Raw genomic sequence first — 24,769 nt, 5'->3', positions numbered from 1 at the left:
AACCGGCTCTGACAAGAGGGTGTCAAAAATGAAAACTGAGATATTCCAATATTGTAATTCACCTCTTAATTCCCTCTAAAGTCATCCAGAAACCTAAAAAAATCATATGTGTGCCATAATTTGCTATAAATTAAGGATAAAACTATATGCTTTGAAGAAATAGTTACTGGAACTGACGATTAACTATATTTCATGAGAATAAGCAATACGGATGGATTGAATTTAACATGACGAGAACATTGTCAACAACACAGTTGTACATAAGTCAGTCTTCTGCTTGTTTTTGTGCAGGAGGGTAACATTATGGAGTATTTTTGACTTTCATTAACTGCAATGTGCTTTTAAATGGAAAAAAAAACATCATTTGAGGAAAGGATCTCCGGCTTATTTTTTGGCTATAAACATGTTAGCAAAGATGCACGTCTACTAATTCTTTATTTTCATACACTTTGATGACAATTTGAACATTTTGATGGCTGTAAAATGACCAGAGCAGGTCACATATAAAAGCAAACACTCACACTCCAATTCAGAATTCAGAGTCTTCAATAATCCTGCCATGCATGTTTTTGAAATGCGGGAAAAACGGAACTTCACACAAAGAGTAGGAAGAACATGCAAACTCCAACAACAACAACGTATAACCAACAGTGATATACAATTTTATTTAGCACTTAAGTAAATGCATATTGAAAACAAAAAAGGTCTTTAAAATAAATGCCTTGGGCTCTAATTTGCAAGGCCCTCGATGTGAAAAACAAAAGTATTCCACCCTGCATGAACTTCCCTTTGGACTTCTTGCTTGCTGCCTCAAGTGACGAACAGGCAAACATTAGCAAACTCTTACTTCATGAAACTACTACATAATATGTAATATAGTGAAATTTCACCTTTCTGTTTTTGTCCATCGCAAAAATTGCATTGTGATACACTGATACACCCCGAAAAAGACAGAGACAAAATCTTCGAGTGCATTTTATTGACCATTTTCATGTTCACCACGTCTACAGAGGAACGAGTTGTGGCAAGATGTGCAAACATGCTTGAAACACGACAAAGCCACTGCACTTGCTCCCACCAACAATGTAGTATACAATGACTTGATAATATAGTAGTCAAATATGCCAAATAATTATAATAGATGTTTTTAGAAAAATAGAATTAAGTCTGCACTTTTAACATCTGAATGGCAAAAATAATGTCACAACTAAACAGCTAGTGATGCCTTTATAAGCTATGAGATAGCAAGCGTTTGATGTGTCATTATCTTTTCTAAGTATTTACTCGAGTCAGTGCTGTGGCATACTTGGCATGCGTGGACATGTCCGAGTCATCTAACTTAATGCACAATCACAAATGTGTGTGAGAGACCCCATGTGAAAAGGGATGTGTCTTTTATCTATGTGTTTGTGTGTGTTAATATATTGATGAAAACGTGATGCAAATTGAAAGTCACAAAGCTGGCAAGAGCAGCAACCCACTGTTTTATGTGTGGCATAAGATTTTCTCATCACACTGATAATCTATCAGTATTGATTCAGGGATTTCAGGCTATAGGCCGATGGATCAATTATGACTGGAAATTGTTCGGATTTATAGCCCGGATTAAGAAAAATGACTTGGGTCTTTTTGTTTAAGAACATAGTCATTTATAGATCAGCTGACCTTGCGATAATTAATTTTGAGTCTGATTGGCCAAATAAATAATATTTTATGTTTCTGTTACACTTGTATTTTCAACTCCCTCAGCCAGCATTTATTATTCTGAAGGCTCTGGGCCGATTAGAGTGACATGGCAACAAAGAATTGCTGAAATCTGATTGGACAAAAACATCTAACATCCTCATGTGTAAAATCGACTGTTGGGATTAAATTACAGTAATAGAATTTTATTGAGCAATCATCTGACATTAGCTTGTACTTGTAGGCCAGCATTGAAAGCTGAATTGAAAATAAAACAATAACGCAAGAACAAAGTTAACAATGTAATGGCTTACTTGCTTCACTTCTGTGTCTCAGTTACCGCCAAATGATGGTCAGTCAACATCTCTGTCAACATTATTGGATTATTATAGTCTTCTCAAAGAAACAATTCTCCAAATTGCTAAATTTAGTTCTACCCATCAGCACCACAGTTAACACTTTTACTTTGAAAGCCCGAAGGTTCACATGTGTTAATCTTTTCAGTATGGTAATAATACGGACTAGTGAGTAAATCACACTCATTTCATTTCATATAAATGAGAAAAAGTGCATGAACCATAATCAGAATAAGTTAAGGAGGCTAGTTTAAAATCTTCAAATTCAATATTTGTTATAAAGGTGCATAATCCTTTCCAAGTAGTCTGAGGGGACTCTTCTGAATAAGTTTTGTCAGTGAATGAAACTTTTTAAAGGATAAGTGCATCCAACCGTTTGTAAAAGTGTTTGAGCTCTCAGTGAAGATGATCGTTACTGGGGCAATGGGATGTTACGTTAAGTAGATGAATGAGCAGATGAGGAGCAGCGGAGACTCATTGCCTCCTCGTAAATGCCAGATGCTGATACCAACAAGGGTCAAATAGGAGAAACAGGACATCAGTGGAGCAGATGCAAGCTCAAGATTGGATCAAATGTCCATCCTAAACAGATTTGCAGTGTATGCTTGGGAATTTAATAGACAGATGGGGACTATGCAATAAATGGCAATGAAGGCAAAAATGTGATATATTGTTAAAGATTTCAAGAGGGTAGATGGGCAAGGCATCTGATTTTTTAGTCATTTGATCAATACAACAAAAAACAAAAACGTTTTTTCTTCTACGATGCAGAAATTGGATTTTTTTTTCTCTGGTGATACCATTACTAGAAAAGTTTAAGCTGAGCTAGAAAATGCGCTCTGTTTCCGAGACCTCCAGAAGAGTTTGTAAAGCTCTTAATGGAGGCTTTAATGCGGTATGTCTCTCCGATGAGGTAAACTAAGTGACAGGCTTGTAAATATTAGCAACGGAGAGGACTGTCCGTGAAAGGTGTACATGTGCGGTTGCTGATCGTGCCCACCTCCGGACATTTTCCATCTTACTTTCTTGCTGTCATTGTGTTTGTCTAAAGAGAGTGGAGCAAATGTAAAACACTTCACCAGAATGAGTGAACAGCCCTCTTTGGTGCGGAAACAGATTCATGTGCAAGTGAATTACAAAGGCAGAAGAGTACACGCACGCTGGCACACGGGTCACTTGTACAAACGACAGAGTTTAAACAAGATATTTAGAGCACATAATGCATCGATACATAGCGAAAGAGGAGCACAGACCCTTAAATCTCAGGGTTACATGACAGATTGAGTAAAAAAACAAATAACAGTCAGCAGTTCCATGGTCCCAAAACAAGGGCTTCAACGATCCAAGGTTCCCTACTGCTATAGCTTAAAATAATTCCTTGTCGAAAAACATTTTAGTATTCCTTTCAAAATATAATGAATGTGTTACGATATAGGAATTGAGGATGTGTTTCTTAGATGTGCACATGAATGAAATTTGTATGTTTGTTTTTTTTCCCATTTATGGGAATTTGGATTTTTTTTTTAAGCAATATTTCCAAATAATTTTGCTGTACATAAACAGCCAAGAAGGCCATATACCACTGATGTCAAACCCAAGGTCCAGCGGCAACTTCCGGCCTTTCACATTATTTTATGTAGCCCGCGAAAGCAAATCATATCAAGTTCCATGATCCTTCTTGAATTTTTTACCAACATTTTTAATTGTCATGGTGAGTAGATAATATTGTCAATACTTTCCGATATTTTTTGTTACACTTTTTACAGTTACTTAAAGTTCCACAAAACTTTAGCCTTGGCTTCTGATATCAGAATTCTTCAGCCATCCGTTTTTTATGTTGTTTGTTTGTTTATTTGTTTGTTTTTAATGAGGCTATTTGATGACTGGTTGAGTAGAAGCATCTGTGGCTAAAGCTAAACTGCGGTCACTGTCACTTTCTGGACCTGGATTTCCAATCTCTGCACCTGCCATTTAACATATGGCAAGCCAAAATTACAACGCATACTCTGCTCTGTAAATATTTTGTGGCTTTTGAGTTCCAAGACAAAGCATAACATTAGTAATTTCATTTTAACTTCTGAAACAATACGTTTAACATTAGAAAGGTTCCAATATATGTTCAGGGGAAGAATTCTGTTGTGACAAAGTCTTTTCTAAAACTCTTTGTATCATTGGAAAGCTAGTTTCTTTCCATTAGCAAAAACATGTAGTTTTTACAAAAAAGTGTACAATTGAGTAGTTACAGCCACGTAAACGTCCAAAAATGATGCCGAGTTAGCCTATTCTGCGGATCATTACTGACATGCTTGTCACTTTTTGTGCTTCCGGTACAATATTGAATTGGTCACATGTCGCCTGCTTAAAGGTGTCCACCTTTAAACTGGTGGCCTAGTTCCAAAAAGCCGGGGGGCATGCGAGGCAAACTGCGAAGTGGCTTTTCCAAGAAAACCGATTTTGGGGGGGGATTTGCATAATGATGTGGCAAACGGCTTTCTGTCCAGTCAATCTGGAAAAGATTCCATGCATGACGCACCCGATCTGCAGGCTCACTGCTGTGGGGACCTTATGATAGTATTGTGACTGTCTTGGGTGGCATATACATCCCTGCAAAAAGAGACGCTTGTGCAGAGAGATACAGATGGCAACCAGTGGCAATCCCTTTAGGGGGGAGAAAAAAATGGAGGAGCTTGCCAACTTTTCTGACCTCCTCTCAAGCGAACACTTTTGGGATCATCTTGAGTGTGCTATTCATGCTAGAGTGACCAAATAGAACCACCGTTTGGCTGACTTGTGACGACTCCTGGCTGAGCTGTGAAATGGCAATTTACAGCAGTGCTGTGCTGGCTGTGTCTGGTTCATGCACACAATACTTTGACTCCTTCTTTGTTATATTATGTTGTAAAAATTACTTTGTGTCTTGTTTATTCTTTGTCACTGATAAGACTTGAAGAAACCAACGTGCACGGGACTAGCTTCAACAGTGGCAGGAGACTGAGCTAATTTTAAGCATTTTACACAGGAACTATTTTTTTAAAACGAAAACACGCTTTTCAACCGTAGAAATGTTTTTGGGCAGAAAGCAATTGTCTTTGTTGTGTTTTATGTTGTTCTTGGTCGAATATGAAAAAGATGAATCATTTTCTCTGGCTGGCATTCATAGCTTTGTAATAGTTGACTTTTTATGTACAATCAATGGTTTGTCTGGTAAACAAATCTGCCATCTCACCAGGTAGATAACTTATTTCAGGGAACAATATGAGCACCAGTGCAGGACAAATGTATTAAAGTTCCAGGCGGTTGAAATATCCAATTGATAGAGCTACCTTACATTTGCATTTATTTTTTAACTTTTGCAGAAAAACTCTGTCTCAGGGAAACGTGCTTGATGATGTGCAAGTTGTGGTCTGACCATAGGGAAATTATTTGGGTAAAAAATTAGGAAGGAACCACTCCTGCTGGACTACATTTGCTTGCATTCATGGTTTTGCTTCCCTTGTGGGTTTGGCAACAATTGACAGTTGACTAGATAATTACTGTCTCCCTTGGGGGCTAAAAGCACGTACCATACCATCACTTACTTGAGCTAAAATGTGCTCGCATACGTTGCCAGCTTACATTGTTAGAGGTTGTCCTGGGAATGTAGCGGTTAAAAAAACAACTCATCCATAAAGCCCCAGCACCAAAATGTCACTAAAATAAGCAGCACACTCATGTTGATGAACAGACTGCTAATCATCCTCATGATCCATGTTTATGAACTCAAACAATGGGGAAAAAACATGTCATTCTCCATTATTTTAAAGTCCACTGTGAACATCTGCGCACTTCCCTCACACTGACCCTTCACACGGCCGAGCTGGAGACCTGGAGCCAGCCCACATCTGTGTAGGCCCCCGTCACATGCCAGTACACGGCACCCATCAGTTTGGTCCACACCATCTGCACCTCTGCTGTGAAGAATTCCGGGAAGTCTTCACACAGCACCTCCAGCATCACCCCACTCAGTATCTGCAATTTGGTAGGCAAGGTGTGTCATATAAGTTCTCACAAAAGCGATACTTCAAATAAAACAATGTTTTTTTTTTTTCCTTCAGGAAAATCCCCCTGCAGTCCAATGCGCTTTTTCAGCCTTCTCTGTGAGGCAGAAACCCTTTTTATACAAGCTGGTTGTTCGTCTGAATCACAACCGAATACTTTGAAGTTGATCTTTTGTGACATCAGTCCTGGAATTTTTCTGACACACTTATAAATAAACGTAGATAAAATAGAAAATAATGCCCAACAGAGAGCTGGAAAGTGAATCAAACGAGGCTGTCAGGATAATAAGATTATTAGGTAAGGTGGGAGTAGAACTGAGGGGGGAAATCAGCCCAATTCACTGTTGCAGAAAGGTGGGCGAGACAGGTGAGAATTGAAAATGTCCACGATGGTGAAGCATGAAAGTACAGGGTGGACAGGGAACAAAAAGAGAATGAGAGTCACGCTCTCGAGAAGACAAAACACTGAAGCAAAGACGTGGGCCATATGTGCACCAAGGGACATGAAATATATGATGTAATACGCTAATGTAAATCAGCAGCAGAAATGATTCAGATGCAGTAAACAACCTTAGAGAACAGAGTCCTTACTGGTAATTAATAGGAGAGAAAAAAGAAACTGAGAATAATTTCACATGCAAGTTCATGCTCTTTGTATCTTGCGGTTTGATACGTTTGCTAGAACATCATTTTTATTGCCGATTTCCTGCTCTTTGTATTCTTCAATAGTCCATTTTCACATAGCTCTTAAAGATCATTGCCGATTAATGAAGATAAAACCTGATTAATCACATTTTTCAACAACTATTTTTATCAAAGCATCTAACAGATATTTACTTGGGTAAAATCTTGGAATTCATGCAAAATCATCAAAGTAAAAAAAACAAAAAACAATATTTGGATTGAAAGACTACTGTAATGGCTTTCTTTGATTGTTACACATGAATCTTTTCCTGTAAAAGGCAACTGTTGAAAAAAATGACATCGTTACAGGCTTATAGCTTATCAAAGCATTTGCAAAGCTCTATGGAGGTGAGGTCACATCAATATGCTGCTCTAAGATGCTACCCCAAAGATGTACAACTAATACTATATACTTCAGTTTTCCAAAAACGCAAAGATTTTTATATTTAACTGCTACCACAAGTAGTAAATACAATTGCGTTAACAAGTTATTTTTGCTCAATCTTAAAAACAATAAAATAACGTTTTATATATATATATATATATATATATATATATATATATATATATATATATATATATATATATATATATATATATACATATGTGTGTGTGTGTGTGTGTGTGTGTGTGTGTGTGTGTGTGTGTGTTTACACACTCAGTTATGGACATGATTATGATTTGTAATTTATTTTATATGGTTATTTGAATGTAATTATATTTTCTACAAGCAGAATGTAGATGGAAAATAAAATGTCATGATTCATTCCTGTAACTAATTAAAGCACCGTAGTCAATGAGATGCCTGTGGAATCAATGGTGCTAATGTGCTCCCTGTGCAGCTGCATTTAAGAAGATGATATTGAAAAGACACGAAGAGAGGAAGTGCCTTCCATCTAGAAGAGGGATGCATGGTTGATTTTCTGATTGGTAATTATGCAACTATATTAATGGGGAAAAAATGAAAACCTACATGTTAAGCATTTTGAATCTGGTTCATGAATCTGATTTGTCTTAATAGCAATCAACAAGTAAAAGACACAGGTGGACTCCAGTCTTTAACTTCCTTCATGCTATATGTACTGTACGTTGCATGTCAGGATAATTAACAGTAAAGTTATTTTCATTGGTGGATGGAATCGTTAATCACCATTAGGAGGTTAAAGTACTCAGGCAGTTTTTTTTTGTTTTAATATTGTCCATCTAATTATGTACAGATAGTTCCTGTTGTGGTCAAGATGCAGTTTTGCTGTCCTGACAGTCACTGGTCAAGTCATCTTTTATTTACATTTCAGGTTGGTGTGACTAATCAAACATTTTTGAAAATTAACATTGTGTTAAATCCATACATTCATTGCATTTTTTTTTCCCTGCAATTGCTTTTTGGGGTCATGTGGAGCCTCAGACTATTCCAGTGGCTTCCATCCTGGATTAGACGGTAATTAACTCATTCACTGACATTGATGTCAAAATCCATTTTTACTTTACTGAGTTAAAAATGACTAACTCACAGCCATTGACAGCTACAGTATATAAATCAAATATTCATTTTAACTGGGCAAGCTGGCTAAACTGCACTTCACATGGCGTATTTCATAAAAGCTAGCGTATCCTGGCTTTGACCTACACGTGTAGCCAGTTTTTTGTTTCTTTTAGTACATTCTCTATATGGGGATTTTAGTTACATTAACCATTGTGCAGATTTTTGTCCAGTCTCTTGATCTTTACATCAAAGGTAATCCACGTCAGAGAAAAAGCATTTTAAGGAGACATTAGGGATATGTCATCCAAATGGTGACAAATTTCAACATGGCATGACCAACTAATTATCACACTGCCTGGAGTCTGCCAATCCTTTGCTAAAATACCATGAGATTGAGGTAGTAATGCCCCCAAAACAGCCAACACACTGTACAATTGTTAAATAAAATGTTTAGAAAAAAAATAGGACAGGAAAGGATGTTTTTAAAAACATTAAAAAATCGTATGGTAATTTTTTTGCAGGGATATTAAAATGTTAAGATTTTACTGTGTATATTGAATTTCTCACTAACATCATCATAAATAAAATAAATTGATTAGCAAATAGACGTTGTCGAAAAGTGCATCGGATGAGCTCGTTCATACCTTAAAATACATTGGTTCAACCTTATGTTTAATGGCATGAGCCTTCCCCACCAGGGCCAGCACCGAAGACACCTTCTCCGGGTCATTGAGGTTCTCCACCACAGTATTGATGGCATTCATGACTCTGCGGGCATGTTGTCGAAGCTGGCAGCTTCGTTCCATCTCCTCAGGGTCCTCCATGTCCTGGAACTGGCTGAAATACTGTTTGGCAGATGGGAAGTTCACAAAGAACCTGAGGAATATTTTTCAAGACAAAACAACAACATTTATTTCATTCGTGTGAAAATGAAGATCTCTTTGGTTAGTAATCATTCATTTCAAATATAACCGCCGCACTCCCAATGACCCCATCTAAGGCCTACCACACACCATATGAACAAGCTGAACCCAACAGGAATAGACCGGCTAGAATGTGCTCCAGTTCCCCCCAAAACCCCATTGAGGAAAAAAAAATATATAGAAAATGGAAGAATATAGATGAAATGGATTGGGTTTTTTTTTAATTACCCCAAAGCTACCAGTAATGACCAGTAACCAGTAAGTTAATTTCTTATATTTAGCTTCCAATATCTGTGGCAGTTGATTCACTGCTGTACTTATTGTGCCTTTCCACTAAAATCCCCACGTTCAGTTTGTTAAAGCTAGAGTATACAACCACCGAACCTAATTGAAATGAAAATGTCAATTTAGTAAAAGTGAAACTGTACTTCATAGAGGGGTTAGAACCCAAATAATATGGCATTTAAATGCATAGTATGGCATAATCCTCAAGTGGAATTAATTAGAAATTGGGGAGTTTGTAGTGCGTCCCTAGTGCAATTGCACAGCATACTGCAGAGCTTACGAGTGTTTTCAGGTTTAAATGTATCCAACTAATTGAATATTATACACAGACAATACAGTGTAATGCCTCAGGCGTTTAAGTTTCATCATTAAAGATGCAAAATGGCCACATAATTCTGTAAAATGTCTGTAAGAGACTTAAAATCACTACTTTTCACATTATTCACTTTCTCCTTTGACCTCATTTCAATTTTGCCATTGCTCATGCTGGCCAAAATTGTGGATACAATTATTTCCCAGTTAGAGTTTGGCCCTGGGCATCCCTGATAAACTGCATCTACAGCCACCAGATTCTGTCATGCCAGGCCAAGAAAGGATTTCGCTTGCCTATAGCATTTCTTGCTTGGCTCTACCAGCTGTCATGATACAGATACACATTTTCCTCGGAAAAATGTACATCTTCTTCTTCTTTGTTTCGGAAGACATAGTTTAAGTATTTTTTCCAGAGTATATTTGAGTAGAATAGGTACAGCTTGTGTCTTCTATTTGATTTGGAATTGATTTTCAATTCAAATCAGTTTTCAACTTAAGTAATTCGATTGACAATGAGTTCTGCTTCAATCAACAGATGTGCAAAGAAGTGCCATGTTTTACTTCATTCCGCTTTGCAAGACTGAATAACAAATTGAGATGTTAAAGTGTCTGTTTATTGTTACATTGATTAAGTTTTGAGTTGTAAGCAAAGTGCCTTTTCCCACAACAATTGTTTGTGGACCACAACTGCTATTCTAGTCTTCATTTTGTTTAATTGACATGCCGACTCCTGGAATGGAAGACAGAAACCGTGAGAAAAGATCCAGCACTATAAGTGAATTGATGAGCCATTTATTGTAATTAAGTACAATATAAAAGTAACATCCCCCATCATTCTTTCTTGATATATGTCAGATTTTATAGATACTTGGGTAAAATCTTGATAGAATGCAGACATGTTTTAGATATTTGCAGTTATTCATGTTGAATACATAGACAATTTTTGAGGAATTGTCTGACTACGTTTGAATGCACCAAAATCTTAGCGGCTAACGCTAATGGTGGAAACTTGTGCCTTATCGTACAACGATAGCGTAACTAGCTGTTTCTTAGCCTTCTTAATCAGCGATTGAATATGATTTTTTTAAATCTTGGTGTGTCAATGTTGGTAGAGACGTCATGTGATCCCAAGAAAAGCAAAGTCAGGAGGAGGAATAAAGCTAAATGGTATCAATTACTGCTGCCAAGCCCAATTTCAAAATAAATCCATTGTCTTGATGGACATGTATTATTCGATGTGGTCATTTTGAAGTTGACCTTGGCAGGTGCACGTTTGGTGTAGTTAAACAGAAGCCGACAGACTATACATATAATCGATTTGGGGACATTTTATATAGATTCTCATGGTAGATGAGAATGTAGATTCTATTTTCTATTTTTGATTCTTTTGTGAATCCATTTTTTGGCACACCTCCAATAGATGGTGTAAAGTAATGCATGGATGGATGGACGTTATGGCCCATCAATGTATGCTACTTATAGAGGTCAACAACAGGATAGACTTTTAGCAAAATTATATTTCATTAAATGAACGCATGATTGAAACACATGCCAAGACTTGGCTGGTCGATGGCACTTAATATCTAATTCTGTGGGTTTCATTTTGGTAAAGTCTTGTGTTACCGAAGCAATCCAGGAACATTTTGTCCCCGTGTGAGAGCTCTGGAATTATTCGTGCACCTGTCTCTGCATTCAAATGAATCTATTAAAGTCAAATGGGCGCCATTAGCGTGACTTGTTAATCATACTTGAATCAAACTGGGACGGTTTTTTCTAATTATTTACAGCAGAGTGAACAACCTTGGGTCTTTGTTTTTATCTGCACCTTGGCTCCTAAAAAATGCAGACTGTTAGAGAAGTGACTTCATTTTTATCAAAACAAATGAACATTCCTTAGACAAATGCGTATTTCCTAACTCAAATGTAATTTTCATCATACAGGAAAAGATGTACTTGCATCATGTATTGATCATTTATTTCTGGGTGTATTTATCAGATATGAACGAGAGCACAACAACAAGGACACATTAACCAAAACAAATGAGTCTGGAGTACAAAGTAGTTCATTGAAAACCAAGACCGCAAAAGAGGTGCTTTGGAAAGTATTGATTCATATTTTTTTTCATCTAAACATTTTTCACAAATGAGGAAAGATGAATAAATTATGTGCAAGAACGGGGTATCAAACTCGTTTTAGTTCAGGGGCCATACTGTTTTCTGTAGAGGAAAATCATCAAGTGGGTCCGGAAGATGAAGATTATGAAGATTGTCCTTTGCTAACTGGTTTCTTGTTGTGGCCGCAGATCTCCGTCCTTAAAGTGGGGGCGGATCTGCCGGCTGAGCGCTTGTCACACATCTGTCATCAGTGACCTTCTTTAGTGCGGGCAGAGCAGGAGAACGACGCCGGGTTATTTTCTCTTGACTTTAAGTCCCTGGAACTTTTGTGGTTGTGTTTTGAGTTGATGCTTTGTCGTTCTCCTGCGGGCTCCGTCCCCTCCTGTTTTGCACTTCCGACAGTTTTTTTTGTGTCGCACTTTAGGTTGAACTTTTATGCTTTGATACTTTGCCATCTGACTATTTTTTGTGTCGAGCTTTCAGTTTAATTTTTGGACTTATTTTTTACTGTACAATCACTATCAATAATATTCTATGAATATTTTACACAAGCGTGGCAACCAAAGTGGCAATGCTCATCTGCAAGTAAAAATTTTTATCTTTTTATTATGGACAGCAGAGTTATTGGTCCGGTCCAATTAAGTGTTTTTTTAAATGCTTCACAAAATTATCTTGCGGGCTGGATTAGACCTCCTTGGGGGGCAGATTCAGCCCGCGGGCCACATGATTGACATCCTGTGCTATAAGTTTTTATTTTACAATGTAGGGCTGACATCTTTTTAATAATCACATTTAGAATAAATTGCCATAGAAACATTTGTCTGAATAATCACCTTGCCAACTTCAAATATAAATATTACTCAAAAATTGTCTATTCATGAACATAAATAAACCCAGAAGTTTGCAGAATTCTTTAACGCTATGTCGTGTGACAACGAAGATCATGTTCCAGTTGTAATTCAACTGAACCGTCGACCGAAAATCCACTTCAACAATACAATTTGAGTGTGCCGTATGCACCACTGTTGCCTGAGGATATCTTATTCAGTTGTGCAATTGCATTTATACGCATTGTTGAAATAAACTGAAGCTACTTCCACGGTCTCTCTGCTCCATGCAGCTGAGCAGATGGAGCAACATGAAAGGGGGGAAAAAATCGTTGTGCCCACGGTGACGACTGTGTACTGATCTCTCTGTTTCTCGACAATAACATGTCAACCGTGCAAAGCTTTGACCCCCGCAGGTCAGCCTCAGGTTATTAGGTTACCGAGGAACTGTCAGCCAACTGTTGATAATTACGCTCTTTGTCCATCACATTGGGAATGGGCATTGAGCAGTGCTCAAAATGAGCATTTCCAGACTATTTTTGGGAGTGATCAAGTCCCACTATATCCAATGCAAGCACCATTAAAATCTCAAAAATTATTATTTTGTTATGTTATTCGCCCGTTGTATAATAACACTTTGCACAGTAGGATCACTGAAGCAAAATGAACTAAGGTAGTGGTTGTCAAAATTTTCAATTTACGTAGCACTATAGAAATAAAGTCACAAATCACAAAAGGTCCGAGTAGTTATCTAAAAGGAGACAGTATTTATTCCAAAATTTGTCAGACAAACCTATACATCAAATATTACTGATAAATTAAAGCAGAAGTCAAGCTAAAACTTTTATTTACAATAATATGCTCTATGCAGCCCCATTGATCTAAAAACTGCATTCTGATAAATAACATACCCGCATCTCAGGGGGCGGAAATTTTGCCTCTTGTGGTCAGCTGAAAATGACCTCACAATTGCTCAGTCAGGTAACAAACAATCACAAATCAGCTTGCAAATGTAACATTGCCTTCTTGAGAAAGCATGAATGGGTGTTAGCCCTCAGAAACTGTGATATCATTTTCTGATGAAAGCCAGTGACATAATGGCCACCCTGAGATGAAGAAAAAAAATGGATGGATGGATTTTCAGCAAAAATCATCTCCAAAAAATGTAATTTTAATCAGAAAGCCATGTCTAGACTACTGGGGCGCATGGAAAACACTACTGTAAAGAAATGTTTTGGGTTGACTACTTTAAAATTTTACCAACTATCCTACAAATGTTTAGCAGTTACCAAGATTCATGCAAATTCAGTTAATTTAATACAACTGAATTATAGTTGAGCAATGATTCTTTTGCATACAACTGGTAGGACACATGCCGCTAGTGGTAACAAGCATGAAACTTTCTGATCCACTACATCAAGTTACTTTGCACAAGTAAACACTAAGAAACAAAGTATGATTTAGCTCACTTTACAAGATAACAAACAAACAAAATGTGAGTAGCACAACTAACCGGCAAAGACTGAAAGGAAACTTAAACTAAATAAAATGAAACAGATGAGACGATGAGGGACACCTGGGTATAACACAGTTGGTTGAGGAAGCTGATTGGATGGCGCAAGGGACAAGGTGACAAGCACAGGTGGAACCAATAACTTTGCGTTACAGATGGACAAGTGGACATAGGGAAAACATTCATCCATTTTGTTAGCCGCTTATCCTCACTTATATATATATATATATATATATATATATATATATATATATATATATATATATATATATATATATATATATATATATATATATATATATATATATATATATATATAAATTTATTTTTGGGACTTGCTCACATGAGTACCAGGACGTAGTGTTTGGTACTCACACTTTCTTTCCAGACATCAGCAATCGGCCTTCATGTAGTAAATCCTAAATACAGTATGTAATCTGGGTCACGGCTTTGATGTAATTGATTTTAACGTTTCTCACAACCAATTGAAGTTTTAAACAGAAAATGAATAGCTGTCACTTCATTAAATTTTCTTCAAGGACACAATGTGGTGAAAAGACGGAAAAGAATGAGAGAGAAGACAAGCTAGAGAAGGGAGAAACGCCAAAACATATTTCTGTCATCTGGAGATAAGACGACACACTCGCACGCCCACATATGCGTGCACACACTCACATAAAAGCTCGCACACGCACAAGCACACGCAAGCACACACACAGACACTAACATGCAAACACAAGCATGCATATTCGCACACACACACACACACACACACACACACACACACACACACGCACACGCTCCCTGCCCTTTTGTCCCTCCCCCTCGGGGACTCTGTCACCCCAAACTGGAAATCAGTTTGTCTCACTCAAATCAGTCTTTCTTCTCTTGTGGTGTGCTGTCTATTTGAACAATCCTTGAAGGCTTTTTTACGTGTGTCACATTGACCGTTAAGCTCCACAAAACCAATAAATCAAACTTTCCTTCAACGACTCATAAAGGGATGATTAAAAAAAAGCATGAAATTTACACTTTGATGAATTGCAACATTTAGTATACTGTATTTGTGCCTCTGTCCCTTTATTATTTATTTATTTTCATTTTTAGGCAAAGTGCCACTCAGAAGACAATGTTTTACACTTATGAAAGCAACTGCTTGATCAAAACAGGTTCAAAAGTACTTTCTTTCTAGTTAATCACTTGTAAGATGAACCGCACTTGACATGTAATTCAAATATCCATCAGCTTGCCCCACACATATAGACCCCGTAGACATATCAGTAGACTGAACGCTCCATGAAATGCTCCGCACCCCACATATGAAAAACCTATTCATTCTCTTGTGTTTGTGACAGTATAAGTAATCTTAATTTATATCTTCCATAGAAGGTAAGAACATGTATTTTGACAAAGAGTAGAAGTAAAAAGTACACATCCGCGTTGTGGGGAAAAGCAAAATGTCATCTGAAATACATGGACCTACATCATCAAATTTGACTGAGTATTTGTACTTTGCATTAAGAGGTTAGTGATAGACGACAAGGCATTGCAAGAAAGAAACTTTTAATTCTGAAAATATTATTATCGGTAAGAAAATGAATGAAAATCATTCTCTCCCCACTCTTTGAATTTGAGCATTGTGAATTCAGCGAGGCGCACCCAAAGAATATGACACAAGTGCGGTAGAGCCGTTCACCTGTTGACCAAACTTACCTTATGAGCACCGACACTCCCACATCGTCACAATTCTTGTACACATGCCCCCACGTGTCCTGGATGATCTCCCTCTCGGCATCGGACAGGGGCTCGGTGCGCTCCGGGCGCTCGTCGCAATCCACCTCCCGCCTCCTGACTCCAAGCAGTTGCTCCGGAGAGGGCGGCGGGGGAGACTCCCTGCGAGACATCCTCCTGCGGCGCAGCAGCCTGGAGGCTCCGAGCAAGGCCCGGGGGAGGTAGGGAGCGAGGGAAGGGGGGAGGGTGACGGAGAGCTGCGACCCCACGGCGGGAGCTGGGAGAAGAACCGGGATGAGAAAAAGAGTCAAAAGAAAAAGGGGGTCCCGGAAAGGGAGGAAAGACAGCAATTGTTGCCCGGTAAGAAATTTGCCTGTTGAAAAAAAGTCACCCAGCTCCTTCGTTTTGTCCTCAAAAAACTTATTTCTCTCCTTCCCCGCTTCCAGACTTTTGCTCCCCTCTCTCAGTGTGGGAGATCCTTGTCAGTGGTGCTGATGCTGTTCCCTGTCATACTTCTGCTCTGTCTGTATCATCCTCTCACACAGGCTGTATGTGTGAAGGGAACCTGATGGAATGAGTGAAGGGTGGGGAGAATAAAAGAGAGAGGGGCACAGCGAGCGAGAGAGAGCGAGCGAGCGAGCGACAGAGGCAGACGCAGGGACCTTCGCCATCTCGCCATCTCACTGACAAGGCAAAGCAAAGCCCGTCAATTAAAAATTGCAACCCCGAAAAATCCCTCAAGTACATTCATTACACAGCACTTTTACTTAACTCTTCTAACTTTTTAATAGTCCCCGTTAAGATTTTTAAATGAAAGGTTTTGATCAGTGCCCATAATAATATTTCTTATCTCAACGCAAAAATACTCCAAGGGACTAAAGCCCCTAAATGCAAACCGGCTCTAAAAGCTTATGCACGCTGTCGGTGCGTATGTTGTATCATCAGTAATGCCATTTTTGCAGAAATCCTAAATTGTCATGATGTGAAATGACCGTTGTTATGAAATGCAAAGTTTAGAGGAGGTTTGTCATACCATGACTCCTCCTTGTGACTCAAGCCTCGAAATAAAAAGTTGCATTTGAAAAAAGTCATAATTCGCATTTTGTCCTGCAAACGGACCTTTATGCGGCGCAACACACTGCTGACAATTATTCGAAAATCACTCAAAGTTCATTCACACACCCGCAACACATTTATCGACATTTTTAGAAAATCATCAGATTGGTTGCTTCTAGTTTATCCCGCAGAGGGGCAAACATTGCCGAGTGTTGACGGGTCTTGTCTTTTGGTCTTGTTGGGGGTCATTCGGGGCCGCCGTTGTTTGTCAGGTGGTCGCCAGACAACTACCAACACATTTTGAAAGTTTCCTTGAGACCAGAACAGTGGAGACAAACATCTGGCGGCTGTCTGCTTGGCGATCACCAGCTGCCTCAAATGAACCCCGACCAGAAATGTCTTGAAAGCAAGTGCTATGGAAATGATAAAATATTGTACTTGATGATGCCATGCAACATTTTTTAATGCAAACTAGACCAGGAAATAAGTACAAAACAATGAACAGGTAGCATGGCGGAAGAGTGGTGAGCAAGTCTGACTCAGTGCAGAGGTCAGAGTTTTGATTCAGACATAGGCCTTCCTTCATGTTCTCCCCGTGCCTTTGTGGATTTCTTCAGGTACTCCGCTTTCCTCCCATATTCCCCAAAACATGTGTGATAGGTATACTTAACACTCCAAGTTGACCTTAGGTGTGTGATTGTGAGTTTGATAGGTTGTGTGTCTCTATGTGCCCTAGAATTGGCTGGCAACCAGTCCAGGGTGTCCCCCACCTACTGCCCGAAGACAGCTGGGATAGGCACCAGCACACCAGCAACCCTAGTGGAGATAAGTGGTGAAAAAAAAATATGAATGGATGGATCAACAGTGCCATGTTACAGGAAGCACAACGTCACTCTCAATTTATGTCATTATTTTGATAAATGATCTAATGATCTAATATTTGAACAGTTAGAGTTTATACACTTTCGCATGGATGTGTTGCTTGAGGTTCTTCATTAGGGTTAGGGATGAGTGGATGGAAACCACCGTGAAATGAAACCTTGATAACGACCGATTGAGCAAGAGACTTGAAACCATGTCATATTCCCACCAAGGGTTGGTCATGTGTTTGTATTAGGGGATATTTTCACAGTGTTATGACATCTGTGCTCCTTTGTGTGCCTTTCCCATATCTCATTAGTAGTGTCACCTGTGTCCTCCTGTTCCTGCATCTTGTGTCTCTTCCATTTCCTTCCCTACTGGAATTTATTAGTCTGCCTCTACTCAGTTTAGTGATTTATCCTGTAGTTTATCAGCATTCAGTCGAGCTCAGTCACAGGGAAAAAAAAAGACAAATTTGCCTTTCATTGACTGTGCAGGTAAAGAAAACTAAGGTGTTTGAAAAGCTGTTGCCTCGACAAAAGCAGGAGAGTAATAGTGCAGGGCGCCGCTGATGACATGTCAGAGAGAACAGGCTAAACAAAGCCAGTGATTGAGCGATGCAGCTGTCACAGCATATTACAAAATGACAGCTTTCAAAGGCTGTTATTCCCTGACACTCATCAGGACAAATTGAAAAATGATGAAGCATGTGCCAAACTGAGACTGAATGCGAAGAATATAGCCCATGCAATCTTTATATACACTATACAACATACACATTGCCTGGTGCTCTCGTCTATTAGTTTTCATTGAGTAATTGTTGAAGATGTTTAAAGAGATTTAAAAATGATGCACTAAATACGAAGTGTTTGTGAGGTCTCTCACTGCTAGAAATACTAGAAACACAGGAATAACGTTAGTCAGCAGGCAACAGAAGATATTATTGAAGAAATAAACTGATAAAAAAATAATAAAATAAATTTAAAAAAAAACATTGTCTTTAAGTTCTTGAGCAAAATCAAATTGGAAAGGATCCCCCAAAATACCATCCTAATAATTACTTTTCTTCCCACTCCAATCCAGTTAGTGGCGGTAATTCACCTGTGTTAGTTTGTCAACTGCCATCAAAACCTGAAGAAGAAGAAGAAGAAGAAGAAGAAGAAGAAGAAGAAGAAGAAGAAGAAGAAGAAGAAGAAGAAGAAGAAGAAGAAGAAGAAGAAGAAGAAGAAGAAGAAGAAGAAGAAGAAGAAGAAGAAGAAGAAGAAGAAGCAGAAGCGTCATACCAGGTAGGATCACGTGCCTTCAGAGATGGTGAGCTAGTAAGGGCAAAGGCGTCAAACGCATTCCGAAATTGGGCGTCAAGATAAAAGAAAAAAGGATGCGATCACACTGTGTTGAAGACTGTTGCGTACAACGTGGTAAGGTTACAAAAAGAGAACTGGAATAACCATCTACAGATAATTAAAAAAAGTTTTTGTTTTCATCTTAAATGTTGTCTATTGAACGCACACGCTTTTGGTGTCAAGGAAAAAAAATCTTCATGTAGCTCGGTTGAGAAACGAGCAAGTTACGACTACATTTCGATATCGAAACATTGCCTTAGTAGGAAATTCGCCTTTTCCAATATGGCCGCCACATAGGCACGTTGGTTACCGGGGTGCCTGTGCCCGCTGCGCGGACGTATATACGACTGGATAAAATACTGCTTACTCGCCATCGCGAGAAGTGAAGCTATGCTACGCTGCGACGCGCTCAGCTTGCTTAACTTGAAATTTTAAGATGGCTCCTTTTTATGTTACTTTCTGTCACTGTAGCGAAAATGCCTCTGTGTTGCTTACGGATGCATCAATTAGTGGGAAACTTGCTACATGCATAATTTCATCTGCAATTATGCTGTCACGAGCATGTGAAACGAAAGCAAAGCTCACGAAAATAAATGCTGAGACAAATATAGAAATTGAATAGGTGGACGAAAACATAAGCTTTGTAAATCATGATGCTGAGATTATACAACCTGACGAATGAGGGGCTTTGAGAGGCTTTTGTTACTCTATCCGGGGATCCTGGCGTAGAACGTGTACAAAAACGAATGTTTTCAGCGAAAAAAAAATGTCAAGTTAGTGGCAATGTAAGATGGCTGTTCTCTTGCTTCAGTCCCTAGTGGCCAAATGTTAGTCCACCCGTTTAAAATCTGTGGCGCGTTGGCGGATATTATCACAAACAGGGGTATTTTTTTTTTTTTAATTAAATAGTTATTGTAGCTATCCTTTACGGTTTTCGCACGTTGGCTAACGTTAGCTGGGGTAAGACTCTTAGCATGCAAGTTAGAATTGAACTATTCTCGACCTATACCGTTTACAAGTGCCTTTTTTCCAAGTCGGTGCGGTGCTATGTCGCAGAATAAAAGACTGTCCAATACTCAGAACTCCTCACAGAGTAAAGTAAGTCATCTCCCTCATCTTTGCAAAATCCTCAAATTCATTAGCAATACTCCATTACAGAACTAATCAGACTTTACTACTAATGAAGTGCAAAATATCCTTGTCGTGATCTTTGAATTTCCTTTCATGGAGTGCATGATGTTTAGTGAGGAAGTGAATTAACACTTGAAGGAACAGTGTGTAAGATTTAGACCGTTTTTTCATTCAAAAGGAATCAATTAATTGATTATAAAATTGAAAAAACTAGCAAATGAGTGCATTCTTAATGACCAGTAGTATGTTTTAAATACAATAATAAGTCTAGTTATCATTAAATTATATTACATGGTGGGTGGCACTTCTCCGGAGGTAATGCTGATGATAAATGTAGCACCAGCAGCACTTCCTGCTGTCCGTCATGAAAAACTGTCTAAATCTTACACACTGTCCTTTTAACACGGTGAAACGGCAAAATTAATGGTTCCATTGCCACTCAAAATGTCCTGTCAAGTCAAAATCACTATGCTTTTTTTTTTTTTTTTGTAATGACCTTGCAAGGGCCAAACAGAGACTGTGGACAGGCTGAGAAGGAGGCAGTAGAAATCAACAGACTGCTTTATTTTGAAGGCACACACTGACAATAATTACTTGTATGGCGGTTAAAGGACTTCCTTTCCTGTCTTTGATACCAACTGTGCCAACAATGATTCCTCTCACAGAGACAAAGTGGCACAGCGGGCGGAGTTGGTGAAGATGATGATGCAATGTTCACTCAGCCGACCACATCACAGGTCCAGAAAGACCTCGAGAAACTCTCGCCTTCCCAGGTCGACCAAAAGGTATTCGCAAAAAGAACTAACATTATAGGGAATTTTAAGTTTCAAACAAATCTCTTGTTGGTTTTCAAGACAGCTGAGGTGGTGCAGTACATCCTAGTGAAAGATCAGAAGAAGTTACCCATACGACGAGGAGGTACAGTATTAAACTTGCACAATGCCATCCAACAGTTTCCTCTGGCAACTGAACCTCCACATGAATCGCGCTTTTTCATCTACAAGGTGGGAAACAACCACCGTTCCACGACTCGCGGGATTCCGCCCTACACCAGTGATTTGAACAAGCAACCATTCACTCTCAAATTTTCACACCTTGTAGCCATTTAGAACCTTCAATGAAACTTATTTGTGGAATGTGGCAGGAAGCCTTATTTCTGGAGCACAAGCCATGCAAGCACAAAGAGAACTATCGCGCCTACACACATGGGAGCAACCAATCAACAGTCAATTTATCCTAAATTTATACTAAGTGTATTGGATAAAGTAGTTGGCTGATTTCTGGTTTCAGACTTGGTGAAACACGTGCTCAAAGACTACCGGAGCATCTACCCTGAGATTATGAAGAGAGTGGCTCACACCTTTGATCATGTGAGCTCCACTAACTGAAACAAAAGACATACAGCAATCTAGGGCTGCACGATTATGGCCAAAATAATAATCATGATTATTTTGGTCAATATCGAAATCACAATTACTCATCATGGTTAGTCAAACATGTCTGTTTATTGCCCTTTTTTAAACAAGCTGTATATGAACAAGGGTGTTACAAATAATAATGATAAACTAAACTAGATATCTTAACTTATCATTATGAGAGGACAGAGAAGAACTTATATACAGGAGATTAATTATGATTTCATCCTCTGTTTAGACATTTGGCCTTGAATTGGTTAACATCGACAGAAAGAACCAATTGTACATCCTTACCAACAAACTGGAGGCGACATCCTTAAGGTAAGTCTTCCACAAAAGTATTTTCTTTTCAAAAGCTTTCAAAATGTCTCATCCGTCCAAGTTAGTCAGAGCAGCTCGGCCGACCCCAAGACAGGACTTCTCTTTGTCATACTGAGCGTCATCTTTATGAAACGAGGAAGGGCCAAAGAAGGTACCCGTCGCGCCGTCCGCGCAATGTCCCGTCAAGCGGAAATGAAACGGTCTTCTCGTTTGACCCCGCAGTCCTGATATGGAACATGCTGGGGAAACTCGGCTTTAACCCGGAGTAAGATTTTCATTGTTTGGTTTTCTAGTGGCGCTCGCTTTGTGGTGACGCAAACTGTACTTGCAGAAAAAAACACGAGGAATTTGGCGACGTCAAGAAAGTGGTGACGGAGGAGTTTGTGCGTCAAAGGTAATGGCACCACAGTGTTGACGTTGATCTGATTTAGTTACATGTCATTTTCCTCTTTAGTGTCCCTTTTCAGAATTACTTTTAAATGTGGGCCAATAGGCATGCGGTTGAATGGACTATACAATACCATTACTATACAATACAATTAAAACAAAGTCAATACAATGACTTGTGCCAAAAACCCTTTGGGCTATTGTTCTTACCAAGCATCCATTGCACTTTATTCATTATTTTCTTGCCCGCTTTTAATAATGTAACAGATACATTGAGTTTGTGTTCATCTGAGGTTGACTGCTGGTGTGCTCAGAGCCAGCTTCTGTAAGATCATAGATTCTGGTTTATACCACACCACACAGCAAAATGGAGAAACTTGCACCTGCAGCCATGAAGTCATGTGTCTGCACATGCACACGCTCCACACACTTACTGTGCTTATTTATGTTTGTGTTTTTTTTCCCCCCTATACAGTCAGCCGCCAGCCTTTTGAAGCTTCGTTTGCACCTTAGCTGGTCCATTCATTGTATTTGTATGTTTGCGTGTACTCAGGTACCTGGAATATGTACCTATCCCCCACAGTGACCCACTTGAGTACAATTTTCAGTGGGGCCCGCGTGCTGATGCGGAAGTATCCAAGGCCAAGATCCTTCAGTTTGTGGCAGAAGTAAGTATCAAACTTGAAGTCATTTATGCTGTTATGTCATTGCTCATTTTTTTTAATGTTTGTTCTGATTTCCAAATTTCTTCAAAGACAATTCCAATACTTTTGTAAGGGACTGTGTGTCTCCTTTAATAGTGAAATGCGCTAACTTTTAAGATTAATAGATACAAATATCAAACATGTTTTTTGATGTGTGTGAAATTGAGTATTTGCCACAAACGCTTTTGTATTTGTCGCCAGCTTCACGAGCGAGATCCTCGGAGTTGGGAAAGTCAGTATAAAGAAGCTCACAGCAGCCAAGACAGCCAGGCAAGCTGCAGCAGCCAAAGATGAATTGATTTTAGTTACATATCTTTTAATCCATGTTTTTGTAAGCTTGAATTTGTGCATATGTGTGTAGTTTTTCACAGTATTGTTTTGTCTTCACTTTTAACATGAAACACCCAACGGCATTCATCGGTTCGGAATGTTTTTAGAACTTGTAAGCTTCCTTTGGCTTGTGTAATAAAATATACAATTGACATAGTGAATTTCATAAACACGGTCACTCAAAAAGTTTTGCAGCAGTAATTAATATCCAACCACCAGTACCGAAAAAATGCGGAGCATATATGTCAACCCTGTCCTTTACATTCAGCTCGGAAATATTAGTAGGTCTGGATGATAATATGATTGAGAATCGTGATATGTGACCACCTGTGAGCATATTTAGTTGGGTGTTCAAGTGAGACAGCTGCGCCACGCAGCTTTAGCCAGAAATTGCAAGTCGCCAGATGTGATGCATGGACATCAAGAGCAGTGCAGTTTTGCCGCATTTTGCAAACACGTGTGACGCACGAAGGCCGCACGGCGGCAAGCGGAAATGCGACGTTTCGCTCCGTTGCTAATGAAACCATCGCGGATCAGGTGACTTGCTAAGGTTTCCTATATGCTCGCAGGTACACAGATTAATATCATGGCACGCCTTTCATGCTTTGCCCGTGCTCTCAACTTTGCTCTGATAGCTTGAAAAAGTGTATTTTCATATCTTGTTTGCCATAAGAGAAATCCTTTTCATTTTTGCAACAATTAATTTGTTTCTTACATATTTGGTACTGCAATTTTCTGTGAAAGGACAATGCTTTTTCTACCTTTTTTGTAATGCAGATGCACTTAATTTGTTTCATCTTACTGTATTATATACTATGAAAGCTATAACATTTAAAACTAGCTTCAAAAAGTAGCAGTTCTCCACATGCTGTTTTGTGGAAAAAGTCATGTTGCTTTCAAGTCAAAACTTAATAAATGTAAAAAAAAAATGGCACTTTTTTTTTCTCATTTTGTCATTGTTTGGCAAAGCATACTGAGGTAGTATGAGAATTTTTTCCCACATATATAAATCGAAGCAGAAATCAAATTGATTTGAATCGTTTTGTATCGAGCACTGTTTTCAATTGAAAATGGATTCTGAATCGAATTGTAGACACAAAAATTGGAATTGAGTCGTAGCAGTCAAGAATTCCCACCCCGAGTCAGTACGTTGAGACATAAGATATAGTTCTATTCTACGCAACAACGCATCACTATGCTGTGAAGCTAAGTAATAAAGGGATTAAAAAAAAAAAGCTTGTGTATCTCGTCTTTAAAGGTTTACAATATCTA

General features: G+C 38.8%; 2 protein-coding genes and 1 non-coding gene across 4 annotated transcripts; 2 read left to right on the top strand and 1 right to left on the bottom strand.

Annotated features, from left to right (window-relative positions):
* Window positions 1-961: 961 nt before the first annotated feature.
* cygb2 (cytoglobin 2) lies at window positions 962-16,464 on the bottom strand. The gene is made up of 3 exons (XM_088420430.1): window positions 15,932-16,464; window positions 8,888-9,119; window positions 962-6,047 (listed from the first exon to the last, which is right to left on the bottom strand). The coding sequence occupies exons 1-3, from the start codon at window positions 16,120-16,122 to the stop codon at window positions 5,883-5,885; spliced, it is 588 nt and encodes a 195-aa protein (XP_088276556.1). The 5' UTR covers window positions 16,123-16,464; the 3' UTR covers window positions 962-5,882.
* Window positions 16,465-19,149: 2,685 nt separating this feature from the next.
* ndnl2 (necdin-like 2) lies at window positions 19,150-23,649 on the top strand. Of its 2 annotated transcripts, XM_088420420.1 has the most exons (11): window positions 20,054-20,169; window positions 20,244-20,307; window positions 21,006-21,125; window positions 21,195-21,258; window positions 21,631-21,710; window positions 21,994-22,076; window positions 22,142-22,227; window positions 22,299-22,341; window positions 22,408-22,470; window positions 23,017-23,131; window positions 23,369-23,649. In XM_088420420.1, exons 2-11 carry the CDS (start codon window positions 20,257-20,259, stop codon window positions 23,459-23,461), a joined length of 798 nt encoding a protein of 265 aa, XP_088276546.1. In that variant the 5' UTR covers window positions 20,054-20,169; window positions 20,244-20,256; the 3' UTR covers window positions 23,462-23,649. The 2 variants fall into 2 exon arrangements, with proteins under 2 accessions (XP_088276547.1, XP_088276546.1); XM_088420421.1 differs by lacking the exons at window positions 20,054-20,169; window positions 20,244-20,307 and adding an exon at window positions 19,150-19,284.
* LOC148421176 (small nucleolar RNA SNORA11) lies at window positions 22,765-22,893 on the top strand. Its single transcript, XR_015866285.1, has one exon. It is a non-coding gene; the product is annotated as a small nucleolar RNA SNORA11 (small nucleolar RNA).
* Window positions 23,650-24,769: the final 1,120 nt, after the last annotated feature.

This window comes from Hippichthys cyanospilos, chromosome 7 (assembly GCF_059441005.1).
Source record: "Hippichthys cyanospilos isolate Australia breed blue-spotted pipefish chromosome 7, RoL_Hcya_1.0, whole genome shotgun sequence".
Taxonomy (NCBI): domain Eukaryota; kingdom Metazoa; phylum Chordata; class Actinopteri; order Syngnathiformes; family Syngnathidae; genus Hippichthys; species Hippichthys cyanospilos.
This window is presented reverse-complemented; position numbering and strand designations above follow the sequence as displayed.